At 37.5% G+C, this 23,060-nt stretch overlaps 1 protein-coding gene across 6 annotated transcripts in view; it reads right to left on the bottom strand.

Annotated features, from left to right (window-relative positions):
• Positions 1 to 23,060, bottom strand: part of zbtb5 (zinc finger and BTB domain containing 5) — a 25,149-nt gene extending 2,089 nt beyond the window's left edge. Inside the window, exons 1-5 of one of the 6 annotated variants that reach the window (XM_073950493.1) lie at positions 22,980 to 23,060; positions 21,842 to 22,000; positions 13,375 to 14,466; positions 8,616 to 11,596; positions 1 to 1,589 (exon numbers count right to left, since the gene is read on the bottom strand). The exon at positions 1 to 1,589 is cut by the window's left edge and continues 2,089 nt beyond it. In XM_073950493.1, the coding sequence (XP_073806594.1) occupies positions 10,559 to 11,596; positions 13,375 to 14,463 (2,127 nt within the window). In that variant the 5' untranslated portion in view covers positions 14,464 to 14,466; positions 21,842 to 22,000; positions 22,980 to 23,060 and the 3' untranslated portion in view covers positions 1 to 1,589; positions 8,616 to 10,558. Of the gene's footprint in view, positions 1,590 to 8,615; positions 11,597 to 13,374; positions 14,467 to 21,252; positions 21,427 to 21,841; positions 22,001 to 22,979 lie in introns of those variants that run through there. The other 5 variants (XM_073950487.1, XM_073950499.1, XM_073950479.1 and 2 more) reach the window with 5 other exon arrangements.

Below are 23,060 nucleotides of genomic sequence, written 5' to 3'. Positions count from 1 at the left end.
TCTGACAATGTGTAGAATAGTTACGTTTCATAGAAGAATTGAACTGAATGAGATTCAGATTCACTCTCTGCCAGCAGCTGGCGCTTATGAACAGTAATGATATATGGTGCATCAGAAATCAAATATTAGCAGTAAGTCTAAATTCATAAAAATAAAAAAAAATTTGAAGAGAATATCCTATAGACACTTTACTATCTCATAAGGCCAAAAGAGAGAACCTATGAATGGAAGTGAAGCGACGCAACTGACCTGGGTAAGTCATGTGATAATGACAATTTGGCCGCTGTTGTGCATCCAAAATGCATTCATATTACTGATATTCATACTTTATAAACTGTAATTTTCTATCAGTCCAGAAGTAAATTCAAATTTAAATGTACCAACAGCAGTAGTACAGTATGTGATTTCGGTGGTAGCTATAGTGTTTCCTAGGTTATCATTGTAAACAAAGCAGTGCTGCAGTTAACTTATAAACAATACTTTTCAAATGTATTGTTCAAAGGCAAGATGAACAGACAATACCACATAAACGTTTCTAAAAACAGTCAGTTCACCACAGATTTGTTCATATAAACAATTTAATCGGGATTCATTGGCATCTCAACCGATTTGAATTATCACATCTTTAAATTTTAATGCCAACATCAGCACTGCTTGAGATCGCTCAGATTCTGCAATATTAATTACAATCACAAAGCATGTGCATTAGCTACTATGGAAAATGTGTATGCATGAATATTGTATTCTCTTCTCTCAGTGACCAAATCTGTACTCAAATTAAATTGATCAAAACAAGAAATTGCGAGTATAACAGTGTGAATGTCTATCGATGAGATGTTCTGCTTTTTAATATTGATATTTAAATAACAACAAAACTGGCAGAAATGTACACTGCTACATATACCTCTGCTCTGCAACAGGGAAACATCTTAAAAGCACAGTTCACCCAAAACAGAACAGTCTTTACTTGTTCCAAACTGGTTTGACTTTCTGCTGTTGAACACAAAAAGATATATTGAACAAAGCAGGAAAAACTGACTTCCATAATAAGTCAATGGTTACAGGTTTCCAACATATATCTTCAAACAAATATCTTATTTTGTGTTGTTCAACATAAGAAAGAAACTCATAAAGGTTTTGAACCACTTGTGGGCCAGTAAATAGTGGGTAAATATTCATTTTGGGGTGAAGCATACTTTAAATTTGGCACCTTATCCATACATGTTTTCAAAAATCGAACATCACATCCATTGAAAACAATTATTAGCCCCTAAATAGACAATTATAAAAATAGAGTGTTTATTTAGCTTAAAGTTATCCAGGTAGCAAGGCTCAAATTAGACTCAAAATGTAAATTATAATTATTATTATTGTGAATTATTCACTACACCACGCGCTAGTGTTCAAAACTGAAAGGTGACAAAGAGACTGTACTTTAAAAGCATAGGCTGCTTAAATAAAAAAAAACACTCACCATTTTACATTTCAAGTTTTTTTTCTATCGAACACAAAAGATGATATTTTGTAGAATATTTGTAAAGCAGTGGCTATTGATTTTCATAGCTGAAAAAAACTATGGGTGTCAATGGCTGTAAGAGCCATTATGTTTTGTAATGCTGTTTTTGACCACTGGGTGGAGTGGGGGTTTGGAGGAGTATATAGGTAGACAAAGACTTAGAACAACAGGTGTGTAATTAGAGGGAAGCACAACATTTTTTGACCGTGTTTGAAAGAGCTTTATAGAGGCATTCAATGTGATTTTATGAGCATTTATATATCAGACTGTGAGTGGAAATTGAACCATAAGAACTGTCTGTGCAAAAAATAAATCTGATAAGCAGTATTTGGAGGATGATTCGTTTGTTGAGCTCTCACGCGTCAGAAACAACCCTACAACACCTCAAGTGACAAAATGGTCATTTGTGTCACTACATTTGTCAAAAAATGGCTTCTTTGTGGATCATCATGCATCATTTTTGGACTTTCTTGAGGAGCAGCCGTGATGAACTGAATGAATGAAACAAAGGTATGTGTAGCGCTACTTAATGAATGACTTTGTGTGCACACAATAGCGTAAATCCAATGCATTGGTTGCTTAAGTTTTAAAGTTGCTTAGGAGGCAAACGATTTCAGCTGTGAATATGAGTTTAATAAATTGTGATGATGATGGTGCGGCTACCTGTGAACAGACAGAGAATATTGTGCCATTTGAGAAGTTTGAAACAGAGCATGTGAGGGAAAAGCGGCTCATTAAGCTTACTCCTAAGGCTTTATTGGAAAAATTGGAAACTCTGCAAAAGACACGAAAGTGTAAACTAAGCAAGGCAAAGAACTTAATGGCTATTATAAAGGATTTTATGTCCAACCGAGAATATGAAAAGGAGGTGCAGTGTTCCTTTGAGAAATTCATCAAATTGAGAGACGAAACAAAGGAAATGCACAATTCGGTGATGGTTCTTTTGCCCAGTGAAGAAAAGGAAAAACAACAAACATGGTTCAATGGAAAGATGTTGATTTGCGATGAGTTTGTAGATGATGTTGAGAAATGGTTGAGCGCTGAAAGTCAAGTTTCATGTTCTGGTGTTGATGCAAGGGTATGTCAAGAGGATGTTAATCCAGATGATAGCATTTCCAACATATCCTCATGTAAATCCAGTAAATCATCCAGTAAGAAAAGTTCAAGCAGTGTACGTAGTGGGAGATTTTCTGCTGCTTCAGCACGAATCATGGCAGAGGCAGAGAAAGCTGCATTAATGGCGCGTGCAGCTGCTTTAAAGGAAAAGCATACTTTGGAGGTACAACAAGAAAAGCTGAGACATAGACAAGAACAGCTGGATATTGATGCAGAGATTGCAGCCGCTACTGCAAAAATTGCTGTTTTAAATAATCAGTCTCTCAAAACCTGCACTGATGATATGAATGCATATTGTGATAAAGAAACTGTTACTCTCAACCCTCATGCAGAGGCATATGTGCCAATAGAAGTCTCCCTGCAGAAAAGCTCAAGGAACGTGATTCAGCAAATTCACAGTGTGCCACAAATTGATCCTCATTTCACGTCACAAATGCAATCCTCAAGTGTAATGCAGAACAGTGATGGAATAATAACTTCGAACCTTTGTAGTATCTTGCAAAAACAAAATGAGATTACCACTCTGCTTGTACAACAACAACAATCCAGCACACTGCCTCAAAGAGATATTCCTGTGTTTGATGGCAATCCTCTGCAATATAAAACTTTTATGAGAGCATTTGAGCATGGAATAGAAGACAAAACCAAAAATAGTAGAGATTGTTTATACTTTCTGGAACAATATACACAAGGTCAGCCAAGGGAGATTGTGCGCAGTTGTCAGCATATGGATGCACAAAGAGGGTATGTGCAAGCTAAAGCATTGTTAAAGGAACATTACGGCAATGAATTCAAAATAGCTTCTGCATATGTAGAAAAGGTTTTGGCATGGCCTTCAATAAAATCTGAGGATGTAAATTCATTGCAGAGTTATGCTCTCTTTTTGCGTGGATGCTGTAATGTAATGGAAGAAATTGACTATATGGAAGAGCTAGAGATGCCAAGCAATTTGAAAACCATCATCATGAAGTTGCCTTACAAATTAAGGGAAAATTGGAGAACTGTTGCATGTGAGTTAATGGAAAGACGCAAGCAGAGAGCACGGTTTAAAGATATTGTGATATTTGTTGAACGTCAAGTCAAAATGTCATCAGATCCCTTGTTTGGTGATATCCAGAGTACCCAGCCTGTGCAACAGAAATTCCAACCTAAGACTAAAGTTAGAAACAGCTTTGCAACAACGGTTGTCACCAACAATAAATCAATTCAATGCTGTGAGACTGATTTAAGATCAAAGGCCCCAGTTGTATGTTTGTGCTGCAAACGTGATCACTTATTGGAGCAGTGTACACAAATGCAAAACAAGCTGCATAAAGACAAATTGAACTTTCTAAAGGAAAAAGGTGTTTGTTTTGGCTGTCTTTCTTTTGGACACATAAGTAAAAGATGTGATAAGCGCTTGACTTGTACAGTGTGTGGTCAAAAGCATCCCAGCATTTTGCATATCCAACAAAAGGAAAGAGTGTGCACTCAAGAACAAAGTCATTCATCTTTAAGTAGTGCACATGTTGCCCTTACAACATGTGGTCAAACAGGGGCCGGTGACGATGGAGACTGTGCATTATCAATTGTACCAGTTCAAGTCAAATCCAGCAAGGGACAAACGGTAATTCAAACCTATGCATTTTTGGATCCTGGCAGTTCTGCCACATTTTGTTCAGAACGCTTAATGCATAGTTTGAAATTAAAGGGAAAGGAAACTAATATTGTTTTGAAAACAATGGGCAATCAAAGGGTTGTTAATAGCACTGTTTTGACTGGATTGGAAGTGTCTAACCTTCTTGATGACACCTTTTATAGTCTTCCAGAAGTCTTCACTCAAGAAAGAATGCCTGTATCCAGAGACAACATTGTCACTCAAAAGGATTTGGAAAATTGGCCATATCTGAAAGGTGTTGAGATTCCTCAAATTCCTGCTGATGTGGATTTGCTGATTGGAGCAAATGCTTCCAGGGTAATGGAGCCCTGGGAGGTTATAAACAGCAATGGAGATGGACCTTATGCAGTTAGAACCCTATTGGGATGGGTTGTAAATGGACCACTCCAAGGAAGCAGGAATAAGGTCAAATGTTCAGGTGTGACTGTTAACAGGATTTCTGTAAGAAAATTGGAGGATATGCTTGGTAAACAATACAATCATGACTTTAATGAGAATTCTGTTGAAAAGAAGGAAATGTCAAGAGAAGAGCATGCCTTTATGGAAAAGGTAAGCAAGTCAATTGAGTTTCAAGATGGACATTATAAATTGAATCTTCCTTTTAGGATGGAAATTCCCATGTTGCCAAACAACCTTTGTGTGGCTAAACAGCGCTTAATTGGATTGAAAAGGAAATTTGAAAGAAACAAGATTTTCCATCAAGAATATAAAGATTTCATGGATGAGGTAATTAAACACGGTTATGCCGAAATAGTACCGTTACATCAATTAAAACAGGATGAAGGGAAAGTTTGGTATATCCCTCACCATGGGGTTTATCACCCAAAGAAGCAAACATTACGAGTGGTGTTTGATTGTGGAGCTGCCTTTAAAGGTACATCATTGAATGATCAGCTTCTGCAGGGTCCTAATCTGACAAATTCACTGTTGGGAGTTCTTGTGAGGTTTCGACAAGAGCCTATTGCATTTATGGCTGATGTAAAAGCAATGTTTCACCAGGTTAAAGTTGCAGAAGAAGATACTGACTTTCTTCGTTTCCTATGGTGGCCAGATGGTGATATCAATCAGGACTCTGTGGAATACAGGATGAAAGTGCATTTGTTTGGTGCTGTGTCGTCCCCAAGTTGTGCTTGCTATGCTTTACGTAGAACTGCTGAGGACAACAAAGATGACTTTCCTGAAAAGGTAATTGACACAATTCACACAAACTTCTACATGGATGATTGTTTGAAAAGTGTACCTTCTGAGGAAGAGGCCGTCTTGATGATCAAGGATCTCACAGATGTCTGCTTAGCAGGAGGTTTCCAGTTAATAAAATGGATCAGCAATAGCCGTATTGTGCTACAAAGTGTACCTGAAGAACACCGAGCCCAGGGCATAAAAATGATGGATCTGGACAAGGACCAGTTGCCAATGGAAAGAGCTCTTGGTTTGTGGTGGTGTGTTGAATCCGACACTTTCAATTTTAAAATAACTAGCAAAGATCATCCTTGCACCAGGCGGGGTGTCCTGTCAAAGGTATGCTCTGTCTATGATCCTTTAGGATTTTTGGCTCCATTCACTCTTACAGCAAAAATTCTCCTGCAAGAGTTATGTAGGATAAGATGTGGATGGGATGATCTGCTACCCTCAAATCTCCAAAGGCAGTGGTCTTTATGGTTAAAAGAGCTTGAGAAGATGGCAGATTTCAAGATGGACAGATGTCTAAAACCAGCAGGAATGGATGAACTTACCAACGTTCAGTTGCATCATTTTGCTGATGCAAGTACACTTGGATATGGCACTGTGACGTACCTTAGGATGGAGACAAAACATGATGTTCACGTAACATTCCTACTCGGTAAAGCTAGAGTAGCACCTTTGAAATCAGTAACTATTCCACGTCTTGAATTGACAGCTGCTGTGCTTGCTGCTCGAGTGGACAAAATGTTAAGGGCAGAGATGCAGTTTCCATTGGTTGATTCAGTATTCTGGACAGATAGTACGTCCGTGTTGAAATACATAAAAAATGAGGACAAACGTTTTCTTACCTTTGTCGCCAACAGGATCTCTGCAATAAGAGAAATTACAACACCATTACAGTGGCGATACATACCTACGACTCAAAATCCAGCAGACTGTTGCTCCAGAGGTCTGAAAGCAGATCAGCTGTTAACAAACAGAGAATGGATCAATGGACCAAGTTATCTGTGGAAACCAGTGGAAGAATGGCCAGCACAAATATTTGATTCTGCTCTTAAAGCAGATGATCCTGAAGTCAAGAGGAACATATGTGTAAATAGCACTCTTGTAAGTGAACAGTCAAATGCTACTCATAGGCTGATTACTCATTTCTCAGACTGGACAAAGTTGAAGGTTGCTGTTGCTTGGCTCTTGAAATTAAAGACAGTTCTGAAACAACAAAGTCAAAAGAGAAAGGAAATTCAAGCCTCTTTAGACTCTTCTGGAGTAACTTCTAAAAAGACGGAGAAAGAACTTCGAAAACTAACTGGTTCTGTGGTTACACCAAATTTAAGTTTGCAGGATGTGAATGAAGCTGAAGTAGCTATTGTTGCATTCAGTCAAAGGCAACAGTTTAAAAAGGAAATCGATGCTCTGTCAGTTTCACCTGTTTCAAAAATAAGCCGAGACAGCAAGCTGTATAAATTGGATCCCGTCTATCAAGACGGTATTTTGAGAGTAGGAGGACGATTGAGAAATTCTGCTATGCCGGAAGAAAGAAAGCATCCGATCATTCTGGCTAAGGATCAGCATATTGCCACGCTCATCTTGCGTCATATACACCAACAGTTAGGTCACAGTGGAAGAAATTATATGCTTTCAGAGCTGAGGAAAAGATATTGGATCATTAAGGGTAATGCAGCTGCCAGAAGGATTATATCGAGTTGTGGCCATTGTAGACGTTTTGGAGTTAAGGTGGGTGAGCAGAAGATGGCAGACTTGCCGAAGGAACGACTCTTTCCCGATTTGCCTCCATTTTCGAATGTTGGGGTGGATTATTTTGGTCCTGTGGAAGTTAAAAAAGGACGCTCCATTGTAAAACGTTACGGAGTCATCTTTACTTGCATGGCAAGTCGAGCAGTTCATCTGGAAGTCGCCTACTCATTGGACACTGATTCATGTATTAACACTCTTCGAAGATTTATCTGCAGACGAGGGCAAGTAACTCAAATAAGATCAGATAATGGTACCAACTTTGTTGCCGCAGAAAAGGAATTAAAGGAATCACTGAGATCATGGAATCAAAACAAGATTCAAAGGGCAATGCTCCAGAAAGGTGTCCAGTTGAGTTTCAATCCTCCAGGAGGTTCGCATTATGGTGGAATCTGGGAACGTGTAATCAGACTGGTCAAAAGAATTTTGAATTCCATCCTACATCAGCAGATTTTGGATGATGAAGGATTCCATACTGTACTATGTGAAATTGAGGCCATTCTAAATGATCGCCCAATAACTAAGTTGTCAGATGACCCCAATGATTTGGAGCCACTTACTCCAAACCATCTTCTTCAGATGAAAGGTAAACCAGTATTACCACCTGGATTATTTGAAAAATCTGAATTATACAGCAAGAGGAGATGGAAACAGGTCCAGTATATGTGTGACTTATTCTGGAAAAGATGGACAAATGAATATTTGCCTTTGCTTCAAGATCGGCAGAAATGGAATAAGGAAAGGAGAAACTTTGTTCCTGGTGACATTGTTGTCATTGTGGACTCGTCTGCCCCTCGAGGGTCTTGGTTAATGGGGCGAATTCTGGAGGTTTTTCCAGATAAAAATGGACTTGTTCGTTCTGTGCGAGTACAAACTAAAACCAGTGTACTTGAGAGACCCGTGACAAAACTTTGTCTGTTGTATGACAACATGGAAATATAATGGACTGATGGTAAAGACTGTTAAATTTGACACCTACACAGAATTGATTAATGCAATGTTTATAGTGTTGCTTTAATGGCTCTTTGTATGTACATTGTTGAATTGTTATGTCTACCTGCCATGTACAATTAGGGGCCGGGGTGTAAGAGCCATTATGTTTTGTAATGCTGTTTTTGACCACTGGGTGGAGTGGGGGTTTGGAGGAGTATATAGGTAGACAAAGACTTAGAACAACAGGTGTGTAATTAGAGGGAAGCACAACATTTTTTGACCGTGTTTGAAAGAGCTTTATAGAGGCATTCAATGTGATTTTATGAGCATTTATATATCAGACTGTGAGTGGAAATTGAACCATAAGAACTGTCTGTGCAAAAAATAAATCTGATAAGCAGTATTTGGAGGATGATTCGTTTGTTGAGCTCTCACGCGTCAGAAACAACCCTACAACACCTCAAGTGACAAAATGGTCATTTGTGTCACTACAATGGCTAACAATGTCCAACATTCTTCTGAAAAAAACTGAATTTGACATTTTGGCTGAACAATATGCCTCTAACATGGGTGATTATGTAAATAAAATTATAATAATGCCAAAATATATATAAATGAACACTATTTACCTAACATTGCATTTACATTTGCTTAGCAACATGCTAACATCTGTGTTACTGTATGCTAAAACAGTGCTAGACAGGGTGATGTAAATACAGTGAAAAAGAAAAACTTTAACTTGCAACCTAATTGTATGCTTCTGCGTTAGCTTGCAAAAATATTTTGGGTTCCCCCAATACATTTCAGTCATTTTAAGAGCCACTGAACTGTTGAGAACTAAACATGCACCTAGAAATGATTCTGATGCATCAAAAACTAAAACACTTCAAACTGACAATACACCTCAAACATCTGACTTCCACAGAGGAAATGAACAGCAAAGCTTCTGATCGTCCTGATGTAGGATTCAGCTACTGAAGTTCTGACCACTTCTTGACCCACATGAAGCAGAACTCTCAATGACCATTCAAACAAAACCTTTTCACAGTGAAACTACAAGAAATAATTCACCAAAACATGACAATTCTGTCATTTACTCTCATGTTATTCCAAACCCGTGTGACTTACACTGCAGACATATTATTCAAGCTGATATTCCGGTCATTTATTTTTTTACTCAAGACAATTCTTTTCAATTCCAAATCAAATAAATATTAATAACCATTATTCAATTTATATATAGTCAGTTAAGAGTGATGCAGCACTGTAAACAAGGACTGGAAGTAAAAACTCACTTCAAATTCAGTGAAAATGGTTCAAAACTAAAAATATAACTCCCACTGAAAAGACAAAAATGATTAAACATCCACAAGAAGGATCCAACAGTATTGAAACTGCCACTGTTTTTCAAGAACTTGGCAAAGCAAACTTAGTAAAGGTGAACAATCTAAAACATGATGCCCACTTATTAAGAATTATAGGCTTAAGAGGAAGGTCTGATACCTTCTAAGTCTCGAAGTACACAGCATTTCAGAAAAATAAAAATTGGAGATTCACTGGAGATCCCGGACAGTTAAACAATCATTTCTTCAACTTAATTCTTAAAATAATTTCTACGCAACCTATATTTTAGTCACCTCTTAATTTTGCTTAATTGACTTTTCAGTGTGAGACCAATCTCCTAATAGGACCATTTTACCAGTAAAAGAAAGGCTGCTTAATGACTATCCACCATCTACATGCAAGGTGTTTTCACTTCCTCACCTCCTTGATAGTATGCAACCCTTATTTATGTTCATATACAAACTTAAAAGTAGTTATTAAAGTGAGGGTTCACCCAAAAATGAAAATGTACTCACCTTCACATGGTTCCAAACCTTTATGAGTTTCTTTTTTTAAAGTAGTTTTTCTTTTTTTAAGAATGCTGAAAACCGGTAATCTTTGACTTCCATAGTAGACAAATAAATACTGTGGAAGTCAATGGTTTCCAGCTTACAGCTTTCTTCATATCTCTTTTGGTGGTGAGTAAATGATAACAGAATTTTCAGTCTGTGGTGAACTGTCCTTTGAATATTAATGTGGCTTATGGACAAAATATGACCAGACCTCTGCGTGAAACTAAAGTTGGTGTTTTTACGATTAAACTGTTTTGTTAAATGTAAAATATTACAAACAAATCTGAGTCAGCCATACAGGTTTGAAGCTACATATTAAGGAGAACCATCTCTTTTATGTGTACCATCAATGGCATGTTAACTGAAAGCATGTTAACAACATACTATACTAGTAAAACCAAAAAAAAGATACCGCTGCCACCACAATAGTAGGTGTGACAGTGTAAGAACAGTCAGAAGCTGACCGGTGGCCAGTCGCCAGTGCGTGGCATATTTTGAGTGGCTGAATTAGAGCATGGCATTAGACATATCACTGTTCTGCCACCGTAAGCAGGTTGTTTTGGAGTGCTTGTACAGGTGACTGGACTGACTAAAGCGCTTGCCACACTTCAGGCAGGCATACGGACGCTCGCCGGTGTGAACCCGGATGTGTTTCTTGCAGTCCGTCAGAGTGAGGAAGGTCTTACAGCAGATCTTGCAGGCGTACTTTCTGGCACCTTCCACCACTAACACGTTGTGCTCAGAAAGCGCCTTTTTACACTTACTCAGGACATCTGCTGAGGCTCTGGTCAACTGGGGAAGAGGGTTCAAGTTGGAGTTGCCACTGTTTTGAACTATGGGGACAGAATTCTCAAAGTTGACTCCATTGAGTAGCATTGTGGAGGAAGAGGACGAGGAAGCAGCGTCATGTTGCTGAGGGCCGTCCATTAGCATTGAAGCCCCTCCTGGATGAGCTTTAGGAGCGATGCGCCGGTATGATTGGCACCCTCCACCACCACCTCCACCTCTGGACGAATGAGGGAATGTTTGTAATCCCAAAATGTTGCGCTGAAACTCAAGAGCAAGCTGATCTACCGATCCACCACGGGACGTCCCTAATGAGGAGGAAGTTGCTATTCCATCATGCAGCGGGCGCATGAGAAGGGACTCTGGCTGCATGTCAGAGCAGACCTGGGTCTCTCCTGAAAGGAGGTGCAGAGAGGAAGATGCAGCGTTGATGGAATCATTCGGGAGGAAGAAGCGAGCGGAATCGTGGTCTGCTTGAAATTCTCCAGTTGTGGTGTTGGGAACACTGTCAACACTACTGGCATGGTTTGAAGACACCCCTCTGCCAATAAAGGCCTTAGTGCTGAGGAAACTGGTGATGTGTAATCCAGAGGAGGACTCAAGAGCTTCACTGCAGGATAGCGTCTCTCCTCTTCTGTCTTCTGCAGCTCCTAATCCCTTGTTTCCTTTGATCAGCAGCTCAGAGCTGGGCTGCGGATCAGAGTAGCTGCGCTCACTGCACTCTGGACTGAGCTCCAGTTTTTCTCCAACTGGCTCCACCTGAGGAAACATCACACTAAGTTTTTTGCAAGGTCGTTTATGGGTGCCCTATTCATACAAAGTCACTCTCTTGTAATGTTTATCCCCGTACCCAGTGGTAAGAATGTTTTTACATTTGTTTAAACGCATGAATTAATGTGAATTCAAAAGTGAAAGTACACCTTACTAAAGTGTGTGTTGTGGTAGTAAAGTTTACCATGTGGTGTTGGGTAGATCAGGACAGGAGTGCTCAATCCTGTTCCTGGAGATATACCTTCTTGCAGAGTTCAGCTCTAACCCTGATCAAGCCTGGATCTGAAGGAGCACTTGGTAGTGCACTTGCACTAGATTGGTGCATTTGATCAAGGTTGCAGGAAGGTATTAGTGTTGTCGCGATGCTGGAATTTCTGTACTGATCAGTACCTACATTTTTTAATTCTCTATTTAACACTAACATCTGAGCACTGTTGAGAAATGACTGTGATTGGCCGTGGAGCTAATCAGTTCACGACACTTTACTGCTGTTCACCAAGTGCAAGTTTCAAAGCCACGAAGATCAGGCAATCCATCAGCGGATCATTCATACGTCAGACCAGCTCATATTCATGGCTTTGAAACTCCAATGTTAGCAGGAAATTAATGTTTTTTAAATCTCAGTACAGATTGGTACAAAAATACCAGTACTGTAACAACACTGAAAGCCTCTGGGGTAGATGCCTTCAGTTTACAAAATTAACTTGCACATACAAGTATGTTTTTCATATAATATATATGTATATGTATATGTATATATATATATATATATATATATATATATATATATATATATATATACATATATATATATATATATATATATATACATATATATATATATATATATATATATATATATATACATATATATATACACACACACACACACACATACATACAGTTAAAGTCAGAATTATCCCCTTTAGGCTATATTTTTTCCGATTGTCTACTGAACAAACCATAATTATACAATAACTTGCCTAATTACTCTAGCCTGCCTAGTTAACCTAATTAACCTAGTTAAACCCTTAAAAGGTCACTTTAAGCTGTATAGAAGTGTCTTGATAAATATCTTGTAAAATATTATTTACAGTCATCATGGCAAAGATCAAATTAATAAGTTATTAGAAATGAGTTATTAAAACTATTATGTTTAGAAATGTGTTGAAAAAAATCTCTCCTTTAAACAGAAATTGGAGACAAAAACAAACAGGGGGGCTAATAATTCTGACTTCAACTGTATATACACACATACATATACACATACATACACACATATAAATATTTTACTAGAAAACGACACAAAAACCAAACAGCATTGGCAGTGACCCTTCGTTATTTTTCCATTACTGCTGGAATGTGAGGGGAAATCGTTTCCATTATAGCGAATTAATGATCCGTAAATTTTTTGCCAAAGAATCAGCTTGTTATGTTGCTTGATGTTGCAAACGGATATTTTATTATAGTTAGGTACACTTGACTGTTTATCATTCCTAGTCATTTCACCATAAGCAAATTAATTAAAAAAGTCTAAAACAATGGCAGAAAAGAGTTTACTTTCACTTAGCAATACAAAATCATGCTGCAGCCTTTCTAACTAAACACACGTGAACCTGAAAAAGAATAATGTTCAGACTCACTAGAAACTTCCAAAGAACTTTTTTTGGAGATGTCTGAAAATGAACTCTGCAGGACAGTGACCCTTCAGTATCAAGACTGTATTTCTCATCTCCTTTTTTATTTTAAGAGTTAAAAACAATTACCTGATCACTGCCTTCTGCCTGTGAGGTAACATCGCTAGTCTCATCCACCGCCTCGGGTGAACTCAGTGGCTCGCTCTTCACCACGACCTGCATGTGCTGTTGCTCTTCCTCCTCATCTCCATTCTTTATCTTCATCCCCTCATCATGGTGACGACCTGCATCTGGGTACTCCTCTTTTCGCGGCAGCAGCAATGCTTTTTCTGCTCCTGTTCCCCTTCCTCCATCTGACTGGCTCGGGAGCTGCATGTCCTCATGGGTCAGTCCCCTTCGATATTCATCCTGCTCCAGTAAACCTCCATCATCCATGGGAATAACGCCAGTGACCACTTCGTCCACCATTTTACTGTGTGAATCTGGAGACAGAAGCTCCTCTCCTCCATCTCGGCCCCCTGACTCCCCCACGATGCCCTCCACCTGTGAGGAAAGCCGTGGCCTTCCCCTTTCTGAAGTAATCAGGGGTAAGGGCTGCTTGCGTTTTAAGAAACGGCGTGTTGGGTGAGAACCATGCTGATCCCCCAATCCATTTCCGCACACCGCACCCGTTCTCCGCTGCGTCCCCGTTCCCCCATCTTCAGCCCCACTCAAGGCAGAACTAACCAAGCTCAAGCCGAGCTGCTGGAGCAGAAATGATCGCTGAAGATGAGAGTTGGCAGCCGCCGCCGCTTGCTGTTGCTCAGTGTGATGTTGACTGCCACGATCTCCAGGTGGAGACATGGGTAAAGTGCGCGTTGTCAGGTAGTGCTTACAGGCTTTCACCACAGCATTTAGATGCAGATGAGAAGCAGCCAACAATACATCCATCACGTTACTCTCTCCCAGCATCAGTGTGGATGTGTACATCATATCCATGAGAGCAGCAAACGCTTCAGCGGTCACCACCTCAGAGTCCAGGTGGATCATTCTTGTGCTGGCATCTCCCTCAGCCGCAGTAAACAGGGCTCGGAAATGCGTACTGCAGGCAGACAGCACAGCGCGGTGGGCCTTGAAATGACGGCTGCCAACCATGATCACGCAGTCACACAGCTGTCCATGCAGCCGCTGGAAGTTCAGCTGCTGGAAAATCTGCTCAAAGTGCCCCGGGAAATCCATGACCTGAGAACAAATAGAATAGATGTCATTAAAGGCGTATGACTACAATTAGGCTACGTTCACACTGCAGCCAAATGTGGCCCGAATCTGATTTTTCCCCCCTCATATGACTCAAGTAATGACCATGTGAACAGCCCAAACCGCATCGAATCTGATCTTTTCAGTTCAGATTTGTGCCATTTTCATATGTAGTATTAAATCAGACACTGACCTGGGGCCTCATGTACGAAGACTTGCGTGGAAATCATACTAAAACAAAAGAATATGCGTGAGATTCGGCGTACGCAGTGTTTCATACATCTGAATTTTTTTCTGCATACGCACATTTACAGCTTTTTAAATGAATCTCACGCATATTCTTTTGTACATCCGAATAAACGTGAAACTGAGCGCAACATGCACGAGCACAAAACCCCTCCCTGCCTCCTCCCCCGTATGAATATGCTAATGACTCTTCTTTGGCAAAACCCAACGAAAAAGCAATGGCAAAACCAAGCAAAAAGAGAAACTTTGAACAGAATGTGAATTGGAGGTGCTGCTTTCGGAGGTAGACCGGAAAAAAGTGTTATTTGCAAGTTTGTTCTCCGGAATTAACAACAAAAAAAAAAAAATTAGAGTGGGAGAGTTTAGCTGATGCGGTTAACACAGTTTGGGTATGAACATTACACTGAGTGAATTTAAAAAATAAATAGTGTGGTTTATAGGTGTAAAATGTTGCAATACCATAACAGTCTCAGAGGCGAAGCTAGTAAGACGCATGTCAACATGTTTTGACACATTCGAGCATGAACTCGGTTCGAAACCAGCGTCTGATGAACTCTTTTTTCTTTTTCCCCCCGAATTTAACACAACTGCCTCTAGGAGTCGCCAATGGAAATAAAACAGACACGCACAAAAAATGTGCGTATGCCAGCCATAAAGCTGGCGTGGAGCTGCGCACATTCCCACGTTCAGTTCATCGTTAGTAAATCCAAACGTGAGCGATTCTGAGCGTGAAACCTGGCGTACGCAAAGTTTTTGTGTGTACGCAGCGTTGATACATGAGGCCCCTGATGTTTTGCAATGTGACCGCAGTGTGAACGGTTATGTCGGAATAGTAAAATGGCACACATGGCGATTACTGTATCACAGAAAGCTGGTTGTTCATGTTGAAATAGATTCTGAAGGCAAAACTGATGCTTGTCAATGATTGAGGCATGGGTTGATCGCAAAGCCGAAGAGCGTCGTGGGTGTTGCGGATAGGGGATCGGTGTGCAAAGGACGGGGAACTTTCTCTCCGAGAGAGACAAAAGAGCAGGTGCTCGAGCACCCAAACCCCCCTTCTGCACATGCCTGTTATTTATAACGAAGTAAAATGAAATAACAGCAAACAGAGATAAACCAACTCTGTCTTCACAGTTCAGTCTGCGGCTGCTCATTAAATTTGATGAGTTCACTATACACTGGTGGTCAGAGCGCCACGCACTGCTGTTATCATAAATCGCAAATGATCAGTATTGTAAATCAAAAGAGACTTATTTTAGGTCTCAAATGCCAAAATACACATTAGTAGTAACAGAACAACCCTTTACAGTTCATGAAAACACCAAGGTTGTCTGGAAAAGGGTAATAATCATACAAGCATGATCTGACAACGTGCTTACCTCATACAGTTTACACATTATGTGCATAATTAGACATTTTGTGCTCTCCGTAATGTACTTTTGTGCATGCCAGTCAGTTTAGGACCACATATTGGCCACATTTATAAGAGCAGTGTAAACAGCCATGCAAACACATCAGATCTGAGAAAAAAAATCATATAAGCTTCGCAGTGTAAACGTAGCCTTAAAGTTGCATGATATCGGGAAGATAAATTAATTGCAATATTTTGATTATATAAGTTTCACCAGTGCCCAGTTTTTCGAAAAATTTAATCTGAATCAATAGGGTCCATGTTTTGCTATCCAGGATTAACTAATATATCTTACTTTTATGACTGTTTTTTTTAAGGAAAATTGAGTTGGATCACTGTGATCCAAATACCAAAATTTAGGATTACCAAATACTGTTTACCAGAGCCTAAATGGAACCAACAGTGTAGCCTCCTGGTTTAGCAAAGAACAACAGGTAATAGGCAAAATACCAGTGGCCACAAACAGCCATTAGCTAAGTTTCTATCCACCCATTTTTATGCCCATTTTGGATTTGCAAATAAAAAAAACCATAGATGGAAACACCGAGATGCACATACATTTTGAAAATGCGCATAAAAAAATATATTTGCATAACCGAGTAGGACAAACATTTATTCAATAGAAAAGATGTGCATAAACTACTATGGAACAAACACTTTTACAGAACAAATTCCAGTATGCACATTAAAAATAAGTCATGTGATTTTGTTATAGGAGATCATGTGATCAAAATGCACATGAATGGACAAACCAGCAGGCTTAGCACACTGTAAAACATCTGAAATGTTGTTTTAGTCATTTTAAAACACCTTAACCATTTCAGTATTAGTGTCATCATTACATTAGTAATTACCTCCAGAACTGTGAAGAGCATCTGTGCTCCGCATCTGACGCCTTCAAATGCCACCATGTGGTCATTGCGTGTCGGCATCATCTTTTAAGGTGCAAGTCATTTATTCACTTTAAAAAAATTCACAGAGCTTATCCTACCGCGGCAAATTCCATTTTTACTGCTAATATTTGGCACCAGTTAATCAGGAAGTAATGATTTTGCTCACTTTGTCTACTTGGAAACACTGCTTTATTTGCACATCTTATATGCAATATTCCAGTTTTGTGCATAAAGTTCATTAGAATATTTGGATAGAAACATAGCTAAAGTTTTTTTAATGGTAAGAAAGAGAAACACTGCAAACAACAAACCTTTTATATTTTTGTTTGTTCTAATACTATACTGCTTTGATATAGTTTAGTTGTTGTTGTTTACCATATCTCATTAGATGTTACATGATTCATAGGCTTCAAATATGAAGGAATCTATACATCATCAGTAACCATTAAGCTTGTGATCATTCACTTAAAAAAATAAAACTTGTTTATTCTATGTGGTTCATTTGGTAAAAAAAAATAAATAAAAAAATCACAACTGAATCCACCCTTCTGATGGGATCAGGATAATCCTGTTTTTTTGGGTCAAATAGATCCCAATCTGAGTTGAAAGTTTTGAATAATCCAAAAAGGCAGGTTTGATCCAGATCAATTGTATGATTGGATTACATGGTCTGACCTTAATTCAAAATCCCTCTGTTACTTCTGAAAAACCCATTTCCAAGATTTGACCCAATCTGTGATGTAAAATCCCACTGGATTACTTTTGAAAAACTGGGCTCTTGAGCGTCAAACAGTACAGAAATATATCTAAAACAACCCCTCATTGCATAAATAATTAAACACAAGTAATCTTAAAGCTACAAACATAATTTCTTGACATGCCTTGAAAACATGCAAATCAAACTTTAAAATGTATGGGTAAACTTTGCAGTGGCAAATGTTCTGAGCTAATAAAAAAGTAGAGACAGTCTTGTTAGTTTTTGCTTATTTGTCATACATATCAATGCTTCTTCTCTTTTCCAGCTTGTTTCCTTATTTAGGTGTCTAAAAAAAACCTACCATTGCGCATTATTGCGTCAGCTATTGTTCAGTTTTTGACAAAATGCTTTGTTTCATTTTTGTATATAAGCAATTCATAAATGTCAACCTTCCCATAAAAAATTTAAGTTTTCATTAAAAGAGTGAAATCCTTTCTACGTTGTTTGCTTAGACTTGTATTTCAAAGTAGGGCTGCATGATTAATCAATTTTAAACTGAAATCGAGATTTGAAAAGGTGCCATTTTCTAATTGCAAAAGATGCAATTTATTTGATTATTATTATGGCCCTTGTGTTGAGTGCGGGAACACAATGACCGATCACAAGTGTTTAAGAACTCACTTGACAACGTTCAAAAAGCAAGCAGGATACTATTTAAATTTATTTATTTGCTATAAATGCTCGAGTTGTTTTGTGCATGCATTTGAGTTTAGTTTGATACGTTCAAAGAGTGTTTTCTTGGAGCGGGTAAAATAAAAGTACAGTTCATATATCTGATTGCTTGTTGTAAAAGACAAAATTGTATATAATAATATATAAATATAAATGCATTTAGTAAATATAAATGCAAAGAACATACATTTTACATTTTTATTTGTTCTAATACAATCCTGCTTTGATTTTGTTTTGTTGTTTACAATATCTTATTAGATGTGACACGCTTCATATGGGCTTCAAATATGAAGAAATTTATATATCATCAGTAACCATTAAGTTTGTAATCATTCACTTAAAAAATAAAACTTGCTTATTTGGTTAAAAATCACAACTGAATCCACCCTTCTGATGGTCTCAAATAGATCCCAATCTGAGTTCAAAGTTTTGAATAGCCCAAAGGGAGGTTTGATCCAAATCAAGCGTATGATTGGATTACATGGTCAGACCTTAATCTGACCCAATCTGTGAGAGGACAAAATTGCAAAATCTAAATCTAATCCATTTAGAAACTATGCATTCAAATATGAGAAATCTTGTGCTGTGAAGTAAAATCTATAATTGTGCATGGAAAGCATAGAATGTCATTAAATCAATATGAAAAATGTAACACAATCTAAATGTAAAGGTTATATATATATATATATATATATATATATATATATATATATATATAAATAATTAAGATTTTAGACACAATTTATTGTTATTTTCTTAATTTAACATGACAACTGACATATTTATTGGAAAAAGTGGTTTTAAATAAACAGTAGCATAGCGTACTTTGTAATTATGCTTAGTCTTTCTTTGGTGCTATTAAAACCACCACATCAAACCTGCAGCTTTTTTATGAAATTACAGTAAATCGCATTTTAAATTGCAATCGCAATCTTGATCAGATAAATCACAATTAGATTTTTTTCTCCAAATCGTGCAGCCATATTTGAAAGTACTGTAAAAATACTCAAACAATTAAATTTGATTTACCAAACTCACACAAGCTGCAATTTCACATGTCACATGGTGAAGTGTCACGTCAATAATCAAGCTTTTTCCTCAAAAATTAAAAAATGTAAAATAAAATAAAATTAATGATTTTTGCTCTATAGAGAGCCGACTCTTATCCTTTTGATTAGCATTGTTTTTTTTGAGTTGTGCAGCTTAGTTCACAGAATTTCTACAAAATATGTTGTATACTGTAAACTCACACACATATTTATATTCCTTATTTAAATTTTTTTTTTTTTTATGTATCTGATAACCTTACTGGCTTCGAAGCCACCTGGAAACCCTTTTTAATTATCTATCAAATGCCAAGGATAACATTTTTAAGGTATAACCCTGTCATCATGTGCAAGATCCTTATAATCCCTGTGTCTGTCCACTGGCCTAAATATATACGTGTATCACTGTTGACCCACAAATAATACTGGAGCAACTGATGTAATGATGGTTTTAAAATCTTTTTTCTGTCTTTTGTCTTTTTGTTTGTTTTGTTTGCATTACTTTTCTGTCTTTATTAACCATATATATATATATATATATATATATATATATATATATATATATATATATATATATATATATAAATATATATAAATATATATATATATAAATATATATAAATATATATATATATATATAAATATATATAAATATATATATATATATATATATATATATATATATATATATATATATATATATATATATATATATATATACACACACACACACACACACACACACATACACACCAGCTTACAGATTGATCTTTTTCTGATCTCATAACTCTGTGCTTAGTTGTTTCAGAAATTTAAACAGATGTTTCAATATACAGTCAACATTTACTTTCTATTTGAATTTGTTTTATGTTTTTACTGCAAATGTCACATCCATAAAGCTGGAATTGTTTAAATCACTTTGGATAAAAATGTACTTTACGTCATATATACACATATAAAATGGTAATAATAATAATAATTGTGGTTTTTAGTTGTTTTGTTTGAATAATTACTGAATTCAAAATTATTATTCAATTTATGAATTTTAGATTATATCAGAATCAACTTTGTTGTCATTACACATTTACAAAGCAACGAAATGCAGTTTAGGTCTAACCAGGAGTGTAATAGCAGCAAGTGCAGGATATAAGTTATAAAGTACAGGTTGCTATTCATAATCAGAGGTAAGCAGATAGATATGGACATGAATTACAAATGTATATGTGCAGTGGTTATATACAATTTAAAATGAATTAGTGCAATGAGAATCTATCTGGTTCTCTCGTGTACTGTAACTACTTCAGCTACTAGAGTAGTTAAAAAACAACTGGACAGAGGAAGCTCTGGTGGTTACCATGGTGAATTCTGGTAAAGTTAACTGCACATAACTGAGCTTCAATTAAACAAAATAACAGAAAACATAATAAATTACTACAACATAAACTATTAAGCAAATGAGTAACATTTATCCTTTTCACAAACTGCATCCCTAACGTTAGTCTATCAAACACAAATCCTCATGCAAACCTCAATAAGACAAAAGAACGCCTTGTCTTTGTAAGCTTATTAACACACACTGTACATGCCAACAATAAAAACAAAGTGTGGAAGCAAATATAATAGAGCAGCTAACTTAATAGTTTAAATCTCTAATAAATGAGGGAAGTAACGCTAGTTATTCTGGAAGGTAAATACTACACTGTTAGCGGCTAGCTCACATCTCACATAGTCCTAAAAGGCACTTACTATTTTATTTCATGCGTCTTCACAGAATTCGGGGTTTATTCTCCAATATAATCCAGATATCCGTACAACATCTGCCCATGATAGTTATGAGAGGTATTGGCCTGTGAAGTAGACTACAATAGAGACAGTCACGGGAGGCAGAATCAGCTGCCCAGGCGCGTCTCGCTCCCTACTGCAGTCTCTTCTTCTTCCTCTTTTTTTAATGACAGTCGACATATAACGATGAGGTGCACTACCGCCACCTACTTTACCGGAGCTTGTGCGGTACGAAAACAAGACAAACTTTCTAGACAAACTTTATTCTGACTTGAGAAATATACAGGTTCTTTGAATATCAGCATTTAGCTTGCTGCTTAAAATAAAAATGTATTTCTCCTAAATTAATCACATAAACACAGACTCAAAGGTAGGCTCCAGGGCATTCATTCATTCATTTTCTTGTCAGTTTAGTCCCTTTCTTAATCCGGGGTCGCCACAGCAAGTTTTTACAAAGCGGATGCCCTTCCAGCCGCAACCCATCTCTGGGAAACACACACACACACACACACACACACACACACACTCATACACTACGGACAATTTAGCCTACCCATTTCACCTGTGCTGCATGTCTTTGGACTGGGGAAACCGGAGCACCCGGAGGAAACCCACGCGAACGCAGGGAAACTCCACACAGAAACGCCAACTGAGCCGAGGAGCGAACCAGCGAACCAGCGACCTTCTTGCTGTGAGGCAAACGTGCTACCCGCTGCGCACAACAAAAAAAGTTCGTTGAACATAAAATCATCATATTAGAATGATTTCTGGAGGATTGTTTGACATTGATGACTGTAATGTTGCTAGCAAAGCATGGTTAATATCCACCTCAAAAGAAATAAATGGTTACTTCTTGCCAGGCCCCAGCACCAAAAATTACCAAAACAAATTAAATCTTTTATTCAGTGTATTGCAAAGATTACTTGTTAACATGAAGACTAACAATGTGCGTGAAATGCTGTAATTGTTGTGCACAAAGGTTGTAACTTAAAGGTCAAATGCACTTACATATAGTGTGAATTCGGGTAATCTGGGACACTTTTTGCAATTCTGACTTCAGCGCTCTATATGTCTATCTAACTAATTATAACCACATATCAGCCTTTTCTGAAATCCCTAAGATTTTTTCTAACCACCTAAGAAAACATAATATCATACTGAATCGAGTCATGCCACAACTATTAGTATTTTGGTGTCAAAAACAAAAATTCTGCCTGAATTTGATAATCTGGGACAGGTCACTTCGTAATCTGGGATATTATGTATTTGGGCTGAAAAAGTACATATTTTCCATATTTTTGCATGCCAAACACAATTTTACCAATTTTTGAAAAGTGTGTGTGGGGGTTTGTGTTTGTGTGAGTTTGTGTACAGAACATTGTACATTCCATCTTTGTAGTCATTAAACTTATTGTCTCTAAATGCATATTTCTCTCATTCGAAGGCTGTCCCAGATTACCCAAACCATGCTGTCCCACATTATCAATCATATTTAATAATGTGGGAAAACAAAAAATGTTTGAAAGAAAAAAAATCTAAAAAAAAAAACAACAACATTTTCAACACTTTAATACATATTTTGTTACTTGAATAGATCACAAACATAATTTAACAACAATTGGGAATATTGTCTTATTTATGACAGGTTTATGTCCTTAACATTAATCTAGCCAGAATCATATGTCACTGACCTTGTCATCCAATTTTGATGAGAGCTTCCTGATTGACAAGTGCCCTGCCACCCTGTATGGAACCCCCCAATGAAGTCATGT

This window comes from Danio rerio, chromosome 1 (genome assembly GCF_049306965.1).
Source record: "Danio rerio strain Tuebingen ecotype United States chromosome 1, GRCz12tu, whole genome shotgun sequence".
Classification (NCBI taxonomy): Eukaryota; Metazoa; Chordata; class Actinopteri; order Cypriniformes; family Danionidae; genus Danio; species Danio rerio.
The sequence above is the reverse complement of the archived record's forward strand: the minus strand, read 5'-3'. Positions and strand labels throughout refer to the sequence as shown.